The sequence below is a fragment of the Lithobates pipiens genome, unplaced genomic scaffold, assembly GCF_037356315.1.
Source record: "Lithobates pipiens isolate NorthernLeopardFrog02 unplaced genomic scaffold, aLitPip1_a1.2 Scaffold_126, whole genome shotgun sequence".
Classification (NCBI taxonomy): Eukaryota; Metazoa; Chordata; class Amphibia; order Anura; family Ranidae; genus Lithobates; species Lithobates pipiens.
The window spans coordinates 1,474,797-1,486,230 of NW_027507714.1; the positions used below are offsets into that span (position 1 = coordinate 1,474,797).

General features: G+C 44.5%; 1 protein-coding gene across 1 annotated transcript in view; it reads left to right on the top strand.

Annotated features, from left to right (window-relative positions):
• Positions 1 to 6,907, top strand: part of LOC143973867 (protein mono-ADP-ribosyltransferase PARP9-like) — a 77,701-nt gene extending 70,794 nt beyond the window's left edge. The window contains exon 8 of the mRNA XM_077474738.1: positions 5,633 to 6,907. Within this exon, the coding sequence (XP_077330864.1) occupies positions 5,633 to 5,952 (320 nt within the window). The 3' untranslated portion in view covers positions 5,953 to 6,907. The remainder of the gene's footprint in view (positions 1 to 5,632) is intronic.
• Positions 6,908 to 11,434: the final 4,527 nt, after the last annotated feature.

The following is an 11,434-nucleotide window of genomic DNA, read 5'->3' on the forward strand; positions in this document are numbered from 1 at the left end:
CTTTACTGTAAGAGCGGCAAGGATGTGGAATTCCCTTCCACAGACGGTGGTCTCAGCGGGGGGCATCGATAGTTTCAAAAAACTATTAGATGATCTCCTGAACGACCACAACATACATGATATACAATGTAATACTGACATATAATCTCACAACATACATGATATACAATGTAATACTGACATATAATCTCACAACATACATGATATACAATGTAACACTGACATATAATCACACAACATACATGATATACAATGTAATACTGACATATAATCACACAACATACATGATATACAATGTAACACTGACATATAATCTCACAACATACATGATATACAATGTAATACTGACATATAATCTCACAACATACATGATATACAATGTAACACTGACATATAATCACACAACATACATGATATACAATGTAATACTGACATATAATCACACAACATACATGATATACAATGTAACACTGACATATAATCACACAACATACATGATATACAATGTAATACTGACATATAATCTCACAACATACATGATATACAATGTAACACTGACATATAATCACACAACATACATGATATACAATGTAATACTGACATATAATCACACAACATACATGATATACAATGTAACACTGACATATAATCACACAACATACATGATATACAATGTAACACTGACATATAATCACACAAATTACATGATATACAATGTATGTATAGTATTAAATAATGGCGGCCACACAAAATATTGACACTTTGGGCCCAATTTGGAGATTTTCACTTAGGGGTGTCCTGACTTTTGTTGCCAGCGGTTTAGACATTAATGGCTGTGTGTTGAGTTATTTTGAGGGGACAGGAAATTTACACTGTTATACAAGCTGTACACTCACTACTTTACATTGTAGACAAGTGTCATTTCTTCAGTGTTGTCACATGAAAAGAGAGAAGAAATGTCACTGAGGGGTGTACTAAATTCTGTGAGATACGGTATATACTGTATATGTGAAGACATTTAGGAAGTAGGACATGAAAAGAGAGGAGAAAAGATTTACACACATGTCACTGAGGAGTGTACTTTTGTAAGATACTGTACATCCCATAATAGGTTGCTCCCAAGGCAGACAGAAACAATAGAACAATGGGATACAGTCACACCTCAAATGATCTGGTAAAATGTCTACAGCAGTCTAAGACCAAGCCCACGCAATATTCCAGCAGTCTGAAAGGTGGAATTAATTTATTTTCATATATTTCTTGAGGGATATTGTTCAGAAATATTACTGTCCCAAGTGGAGAGCCCCTTCATTCTTTCAGCACAAACCACACATGTAGAACCCGGGATAAAAGGAAATGCTTGTTGGTTGTACGGTGAGTCTGATTAGTGCAGACCAGACTGGGGAATTTGGTCACCCTATACCCCCTCTATTAGGGACACAGGGTGACATAGGAGGAGCCGGGGGAGTTGGACAAGAAGTTTACAGAGCTTTCTAAGGTAAGCTGGGTTCCACAAGCCCCCCGCCCAAAGTCACTCCCGACACAATACCTTTTAGAGTTTTTCTGTCTACCGTAACGTATTGTACATATTTGTTTTTTGTCTGGATAGACTGGGCTTTAATTTGGTAGAATATTTGGATACATATATTTGTTTTTAACCACAAAATATAATCACCAAAGTCTGTTTAGACTAGCCTCTAGGGATCCGCGTTATAGCTGAATGACGGCTACAGAGCGGACCTGCATTGCTGGGACTAAATCTATTGATGTCGTCCCATGCACGAGCAGCCTGCACGCCCCCTGAAGGGCGTGCTCGGCACGCTCTGTGATCAGCGAGTCTGAGACTCGCTGGATCACAGATCGGACTAAAGGCTTTGACAGCACGAGGAGAAAAAAAAAATCCGATCACCGGCGACAGTGTCCCACTAACTGCAATGTGCCCACCTGTGCCCCTAAAAAGTGCCACCTGTCAGTGCCCACAATCAGTGCATGGACAGTGCTGCACATCAGTGCCCATCAGTGTCACCTATCAGTGGTACCTATCAGTGCCCATCTGTGCCACCCATCAGTGCCATCTTATCAGTGGCCATCAGTGATGCCTTATCAGTGCCGCCTTAACTGTGCCTATCACTGGCCATCAGTGCCGCCTCATCGGCACACTTCAATGAAGCAGAAAAATTACCTGTTTGCAAAATTTTATAAGAAACTATTAAACATGATTTTTTTTTTTATTTTTTTTTTTTCCATCTTTTTTTGTTTAGCAAAAAATAAAACTCCGAGCTGTGATCAAATACCACCAAAAGAAAGCTCTATTTGTGGGAAAAAAATGATAAAAATGTAATTTGGGTACAGTGTTGTATGACCGCGTAATTGTCATTCAAAGTGCATCAGCGCCGAAGGCTGAAAATTGGTCTGGGCAGGAGGGGGGTTTAAGTGCCCAGTAAGCAAGTGATTAAAGTGGCACCACATTAGTGCAACTATTACATAATGTAGCGGAGTGGTAAAGATCAAAGTGAACGTATGCGTTTTCCATTAAGAGAACTTTGTTCCCCTTTTGATGCTACATAGCGACACACCCCGGGGGGGGGGGGGGGGGGGGGGGGGTTAAAACAGTTTGCATACATTTTTAAAGTAGCATTAAAAATGCAGTTGGTTGAGGACGGCACAAAATAGCACAACGGTGACTCCGATTTCAGATGGTATTGTGTTGATTTACGTGAGCATTTGATGCTTGTGCGGTGGCAGCAAACGTCTCGCCAGTCAGCTGACGTCATTATTGTAACCCGGGGATTCATTTTTGCAGGGAATATTAGGGAGGAATGGATGGCTTGAGCAGTGATCTGGTGCTGTAAGGAGAAGTTTGACCACACCTCTACCCGAGCCGCTGTACGGACAGGAGGTGCTGTGATGTCACCGCACTGCACAAGCATGGCGTTTTTTACATTCGCTTTACAGCTCGCTACTATGTGGTGATCTGTAGACGGATGGGAAGCCCAGCAAATGATCAACTATTGTTTTCTGACAGCCTCTGCTGCTGGCTGTCGGAATACCCAAACAAAGCCTGCATCTCATTGGATGCAGCTGCTATTTAGTTTTTTGCCCAGCTACTTTAATTTATTTTTTTATTTTTTTTTATAGTTGAAGGATATTGGGTGGGAGGGAGCCAAAAAGGCCCTTAAAAAAAAAAAAAAAGCAATTTATTGTCCAGTTCATCATGAACCAAATAAAATCTGCACACAATACATGGCCAGCCTCATTGCTGAGCCCAGCTGCCAACATTTCAAAAAGGTTTTTTACAAACACCTTTTTTTTTTTTCTGTGTCCAGAAAGCCACTGTAGGCCCTTAAGGGCGGGGCATTCATTTAATATGGGTGTGGTTCTACAAGAAGGTTAATCTTCCATCAAGGATCTGACAGCAATGAAATAGTTAATCATGTCCAGCCTCCAGGGATCTGCTAGCAATGAAAGGGTTAATCGTGTCTCTAGCCACCAGGGGATTCTGGGCTAGTACGATCTCTGGTGGCTAGAGACAGGGTTAACCCTTTCATTGCTAGCAGATCCTTGCTGGTTGCTGTACATTCTTGGCAACTTTTCGGTCTATAGAACTCTGCACAGTGCTGTCCAGGCAGCCATCTGACATCCTCGTGTTTCGGGGGCCGCCACACACAGACTTACCCCTCCTCCGTCCACTCTCGCTGATCTCGGCACGAACGCTGAAGGCTGGCCATAGGCCCCTTCCCTGAGTCCCAAGGTAGGTGGCGGGATCTCTACACAGCATGTATTTGTTGACTGGGACCGGTGTCCTGTCAAATACTGTCCCCCCCCCCGTCGGATAGTGTCCTCTGTGTATTGTGCATGCGCAGTACACATGACAAGCAGATTCCGAAAATATCCAAAGATGAACGGCGCCTGCGCCTTGAGTCCAGGTTCTAGTCCCACCATCCAAGTAGACAGAGTTGGAATAAAAAGAGCCAAGCGAAGCGAGGGGCCCTCTAACTATGTGCAGCCCTATGTCCACTTGGATGGTGGGGCTACCACCTGGACTGACGGCGCAGGTGCCGTTCATCTTCAGAGATTTTCCGAATCTCCTTGTGCTCCGTACTGCGCAAGCGATGCGCCTGCACCTTACGGGGCGGACACAATTCGATAGGCGGACATTTTTGGACAGAACACCGGCAGCACTGTGCATCGTGAGCACCTGCTTGCCCCGAACGTCTCACTGTCCATGACCAGCCTTGATTTCCAGGACAGAGATGTGTTGGAACAGGTTTTAAAAATCCATGAGGGTCCTAGACAAATCGGGACAGTTGGAAACTATACACTGACAGCTGCTGGTGCCAATCAGCGTTGCCAACCTACCAGATTAAAATTTACTGACACAACACCCAAAATTTACTGGCACAGCAAAGTTTTTACTGGTATTTCCAAAAGTACAACTTTCACTATTTAGGCTACAAACAAGTACAATATGTAATTATCAATGTGATTGAAGGTGGATAATAAAGCAAAAAAACATAGGTCTTATATTATTTTCGATATAGTACGTAAAAGAAATTAGAATGGGCGGCACACACATGAAATTGACTCCTAGTGATACTGACAGCAGTACAGATTACTGACATGACACAGTGACAGTCTCTCTCAAATCCGGGTGGTCCCTCCAGTCCAAACAGCACTGATGGTCCCGCTCTTGGCCTGCCTTGCTCCCATCCCGCAGACCTACACACAAGGCTCTGGCCGCTCTGCTTGGCTCCCTTACACCATGACATCACAGGACATGCTCAGGCACCGCCTCCACCAGAGCTGCCCAATCACACTGTAGCAGGCACTTGTACTGTGCTGGTCGCAGCTGGCTCTGGGCCGAGCATCACAGCCATATTTTTTTACTGGCAACCTTTTCTATTTACTGGCAGGAGAAAATTGCCTGTTTTTTATTGTCTGCCAGTAAAAATACTCTGACGGTTGGCAACACTGGTGCCAATGCTAATGACATTTAAAGTGATAGTAAAGGCATTTTTTATTTTTTTACTTAAAAAAAGAAACATGTTTGTATACTTGCTCTGTGCAATGTGCAAGTCTTTTCTTCCCCCGCCAGCGATCCTGGCTCCTCCTCTTCTCTGTGTGCCCACATAGCAAGCCCCTTGCTATGGGGGCACACAGTGCATGCTCTCTCCTGAGCTGTGTGTGTCTATGGAGCCACACTGTGTAGGCATACACAGTGCTGCTGCACGAATCCCAGTGTGAATAGGAAGAGAGGAGAAGAGACAACGTGTACAGCGTTGAGGATTCAGGGAAGCATTTATTGATATGGGGGAAGACATCACCCTCCAAAACATCTTTTACCTTTTAATGTAGGGAATGCATTAAGGAAAAAAAAAAAAAAAGTTTGGGCTTGAGAACCAGTTTAAGTTCAGGTGTCATTTTTAATCCGGTGCACTGAATTGGTCTACATCTTACAAATTTTGCCAAGGGTATGTAATTGTATGAACAAAACTGCAACCCGTAGACTGGATTCATGTCTAGAGAAGTATCCATAACCTTCCAGGAAACGTATCTCTTCTCTGATCTCTCATCACCTCATGGATGTGGTCTGATTATTGTAGTCTACATATAATCCTTCTCTTTTCTTCAGATCCAAAGTTCGGGCAGGGGATTTACTTCGCAGACAGTGCTAGGAGGGCTGTAGACTTTTTCCAGACCCCGAAAGAGGAAAGTGGCCTCATCTATATCTTCCAGGCTGAAGTTCTGGCCGACAACCCCACTGAAGGTGGAAAAGACCTCCCGGTTCTCGTTCCGATTCCTCGCAAGAAGTCGTCAGCTCCCCAATCCCAACCCAACGACATTCTGGATTTGTGTGACAGTTTGGTAAATTCCACCTTCAAACCATCCATTTATGCCATAGCCGACAATTTCCGAGCAAATCCGCAGTATCTGTTCACCTTCCAACAGTGAAAGATGAAACTCTTCACGTCACCGACACGTAGTGGAAGCGGCAGAACCAGAAATCAGCCTCAGCAATGTCACCAACACTTCTGCTGGCCTTACACCTGTAGCATTTTTCTTGCATGAGAATGTTTCATAGCCAAGTTCACCATTTGCTCTGTTACATGTTACACCTATGTTTAGGGTGGACCATGCAACATCGTGCAAGTGCCTCCCTTCCTGCCCTCAAAAGGCCCCATCTCCCCCTGTGACAGGCTCTTTTCAAAGGCGGACCTAGCTTTGCTCATCCGACCAGTCAATGCCTTCATTGAATTTTGAATGGCGGCACAGTGGTGTAGTGGTTAGCACTTTCGCCTAGTAGTAAAAAGGGTCGCCTGGTTCGAATCCCAACCAGGACACTACCTGCCTGGAGTTTGCATGTTCTCCCTGTGCCTGTGTGGGTTTCCTCCGGGTACTCCGGTTTCCTCCCACAATCCAAAGACATGCAGGTAGGTTAATTGGCTTCTGTCCAAAATTGGCCCCTAGTATATGAATGGGGACCTTGGATTGTGGCTCCTTGAGGGTAGAGACTGATGTGAGTGTGTAATGTACAGGGATAGGGGGTAGACACTCACTCACGTTGAACTACTAGATGGACTGGTGTCTTTATTTAACCTTACAAACTATGAATGAAGTGTCTCAATTTTGTAGAACAAATGTTCTACTTAAAGCGGGAGTAAATCCAGTTTCAAAAAACACTTACATTCCCGGCATGCCGGAAATGCTAAATTTCACATTGGCTGTGCTCTCAACCAAACTTTCAAACCATCCAATGGCTGATGTCATAACTGATCACATAGTTTCATAGTTAGTAAGGTTTAATAAAGACACCAGTCCATCCAGTTCAACCTGAGTGTCTACAATTGTCCTATCCCTGTACATTGCACTCACATCAGTCCCTACCCTCAAGGAGCCCACAATCCAAGGTCCCCATTCATATACTAGGGACAATTTTGGACAGAAGCCAATTTACCTCCCTGCATGTCTTTGGATTGTGGGAGGAAACCGGAGTACCCGGAGGAAACCCACGCAGGCACAGGGAGAACATGCAAACTCCAGGCAGGTAGTGTCGTGGTTGAGATTTGAACCAGCGACCCTTCTTAGTGCTAGGTGAGAGTGCCGCCCACTACACCACTGACCACTACACCACTGTGCCGCATTATGGCAGTGGAAGAATTATTAGAGGCCAAGATGGCAGCTTCCTTGACTGAAAACGACAGGGTTTACTTCCACTTTAAAGTGGAATCTTACCCATAACAACTTGATAAAAAATAATGCTCTTTAGCAAGGAGCATACATTCCACATTATTAATTCTGCTACCAAAATTTCAGTGCTGTAAATTGCCTCCAGCATTGTACCTGTTTCTTCTTCCCGGAGGCAGACATTTTGCTGAAGCCCAGAGCCCCTGAACGGCAGTAAATCTTACATTGGCGGAAAATAGAGAGCAACTGAGCATGTGCAGAGCAGGGTGAGGCAGTGTACTACTGGATTTTACACAGTACAGGTACTTATTATTTTTGCCGACGCCAACATGGCAGCATATGAGGCGGAGCTCTATCACTAGAATGCTGCCATGGTTTGGCGTCAGGAAAGGAAAATTACAGTATTTGATACAATTTTCCGTTTTATTGTCGTGCATATCTATTACCTGCAAAAGAGGCCAGCCTGAGGTCCTCCAGCAGGACTTAATTTTCTGACTAAAGTTCCACTTTAAGGATTAACTTTAACAAATGCATTTCCATAAGACTAGTTAAAAAGTTTTTTTGGCTGGGAGCGAATTCAGTGATTAGAAATTTTGTTTCCATTCCATTAGAAAAAAAAATTCTATTCTTGTTGTTCTATTTTTTTTTGCTCACTCTGGTCAAAACTGATTTGTCAAATTGCCCCCATTAACTCTTAGATAATCAAACGAAGATTCTGAAAAACATTTTCTAACACAATTCTACAGGTATAAGGCCAGCATTGGAGACATCCCATAAAATAGGGTGCATCGGCCTAGAATTGATGACAGGTCCACTTTAAAGAGGAAGTAAACCCTGATGAGTGTTACTTCCTCTTTCATTCCCTGCTAAGACAAAGTATAATGGACTACTATGCATCGCATCACATAGTAGTCCATTATGTGTCACTTACCTGACACAGGAGCCAGAGAAGTCACCGCTGTCCCCTGTAGTCCGGAGCCTCCATCTTGTTGGTGGGGTCTCGCAGCTCCACCGCTGTCATTCGGCGAAGCCGCGATGACGTCACTCCCGCGCATGCGCACGGGAGCCGACACGCGTGGCAGCTCCGTCGCTGAAAATGCCGCGCTCAGTGCGCCTGCGCGCCGCGGTGCCTGTTTTCGGGCAAATATCTCCTAAACCATATAGGTTTAGGAGATATTTTTTGGACCTACAGGTAAGCCTTAATCTAGGCCTTAATCTAGGCTCACCTGTAGGTCAAAGTGGTTTGTAAGGCTTTACAACCACTTTAATGCTTTATCATTTTACCTACACCTGGCTGGTGACATGGCTGAGTAATGACCTTAGGACCAGCTCTGTGGGCCTCCTTGTGAGGAGCGAGCGGTGAAAGGGTCGCTTTTCATTAATCTGCTGCATTCTTCTTCAGTTTGAAGATGCTCCTCTGAAAATAATAAATCTCCCAGATTTCAGGGTGGTGCAAATTACTGGCAACACTACATGGCAGAAACTGAACAGTTGCGGATGTCTGTAGTGTGAAATTTATGGTCACCTCAGTGGAAATGCAGATACATCGCCCAGAGCCAACCAAACCAATAAAAACCTGTATTCTCCTAAAATTACAATTCCAACCTTAAAACGGAACTCTGAATAAAACCATTGTTCTAGTTTGGAGGATTAGAACCTCAGTGCGTATTTTATTGCATCTCTGTAAGGCCCCTTTCACACTGGAGCGGTGCGCTAGCAGGAAGGTGAAAAAAGTCCTGCTAGCCACATCTTTGGAGCGGTGAAAGGAGTGGTGTATTCACCGCTCCTACCCATTGAAATCAATGGGACAGCGCGGCTATACCGCCGGCAAATCGCCGCTGCAGCGGCACTTTGCGGGCGGTTTTAACCCTTTTTCGGCCACTAGCTGGGGTTAAAACCACCCCGCTAGCGGCTGCAGACCGCCGCTAAAACGACGGTAAAGCGCCGCTAAAAATAGTGGTGCTTTACCGCCAACCCCTGCACCGCCCCAGTGTGAAAGGGGCCTAAGTGAGATTTCTCTTCACTTCCTGTCCTGGTGACTATTGTCACTGCAAATGGAAAGTGAGGAAAATCCAAAATGTTACAGTTGTCACTGAAACAAACACTAAGGGGAAACCACCCCCCAACAGGGACAACTATTTTGGTGACAAAGGTGGGCTTTCCTCTCTCCTCCTGTTGTGTCTGCAGGACAGGAAGTGAAAGGAAATCTCCCCACTGAAGTCACACAGCGAAAAAAAAAAAAAAATAACAGAAGTTCTAACCCAGTCATTATCAATCTTATTAACATGGAGGAACCCTTGAAATGACCCCTGCTGGTAATAATTGTATACACGGTGCACGTGCCCCCTTAGTGAAATCCTCCCTTAGGGCACTTTTACGCTGATCTGCAGCACATTGTACCCGCGCTATCCCATAGACTTCCATTAGATCAGGCAATTTTGGTGCATTTTCTGAACGCTCAGCAAAAGTCCTGAATCTTTGCTGTGCTTTCAAAAATTGCACCAAAAATCTAATAGAAGTCTATGGTAAATCGCGGGTACTCTGAGGTTAAACTGTAGCAGGTCAGTGAAATCCTCCATTACATAGATGGTCTATGGCAGTGATGGAGAACCTCGGCACCCCAGATGTTTTGGAACTTTATTTCCCATGATGCTCAACTACACTGCAAAGTGCAAGAGCATCATGGGAAATGTAGTTTCCAAACATCTGGGGTACCATCACTGATCTATAGAGACAGGCTGCCTTTTAGCCCACGTTCACATCGGGCTGTTTTGACATGTCAAAGCAGCGGCACCTTCCAAATCAGTTCAATGCTGACTTTGTGGCGCCACACTGATTCCCAAAAGTAGTTCCTGCACTACTTTTGGCGACTTCGGGGGGCAATTTGAATAGACATCTGTGCATGAACCCGCAACAGATGTTTGTCAAATCGCCCCCCGAAGTCAGACTGAAAGACAATTTGAAATTGTGTTCAGATGAATCCGCACAATTTCAAACCAGCCCTCTGTGAACCTAGGTGGATTGTCAGTCAGTAGAGATCTTGTATTGGTGGTAATTGGGGGGTCCAAAGACTCTGGTGGTCAGTGGAAAGAATGCTCCCTGTACAGATTATGATGCTTACTGTGTCAGTGATTACTTATCTAAGAATCAGAAATAGTTTGAGGAACCCCCCAGCAACTTGTAGAGGGACCTTGGCTGAGAAAAGCTGCTCTAACCTTTCCAATAGCAAGGTTGTGGCTGAGGTTCCCCCGTCACACACAGACGCCGAGGTTCCAAGTTAAGTCCAGTGGTGGGATAAGGTGACCTGGTTGTTCTCTGTATACGTGAATGTACAGTTGCAAAAAAAAAGTATGTGAACCCTTTTGAAATGATATGGATTTCTGCACAAATTGGTCATAAAATGTGATCTGATCTTCACCTAAGTCACAACAATAGACAATCACAGTCTGCTTACACTAATAACACACAAAGAATTAAATGTTACCATATTTTTATTGAACACACCGTGTAAACATTCACAGTGCATTTGGAAAAAGTATGTGAACCCCCAGACTAATGCGATCAGCCAACTGGAGTCCAATCAATGAGATGAGATTGGAGGTGTTGGTTTCAGCTGCCCTGCCCTATAAAAAAAAAAAACACACACCAGTTCTGAGTTTGCTTTTCCCAAGAAGCATTGCCTGATGTGAATGATGCCTAGCACAAAAGAGCTCTCAGAAGACCTACGATTAAGAATTGTTGACTTGTATAAAGCTGGAAAGGGTTATAAAAGTATCTCCAAAAGCCTTGCTGTTCATCAGTCCATGGTAAGACAAATTGTCTATAAATGGAGAAAGTTCAGCACTGCTGCTACTCTCCCTAGGAGTGGGCGTCCTGTAAAGATGACCCAAGAGCACACCGCAGACTGCCCAATGAGGTGGAGAAGAATCCTAGAGCGTCAGCTAAAGACTTAAAGAAGTCTCTGGCATATGCTAACATCCCTGTTAGCGAATCTACGATACGTAAAACACTAAACAAGAATGGATTTCATGGGAAGATACCACAGAGGAAGCCACTGCTGTCCAAAAAAACATTGCTGCACATTTAGGCCGCGTACACACGCGGGGACTGTTTGCTCAACTTTGTTCGTCAAACAGTTTCAGCGGACAGTCCGCTCAAAATTAGCATGGACGGACTTGGCCACACACGACGAGCGAACAGTCCGATGAAACCGTGCGCGATGACGTGAACGGCACGTACGACGGGACTA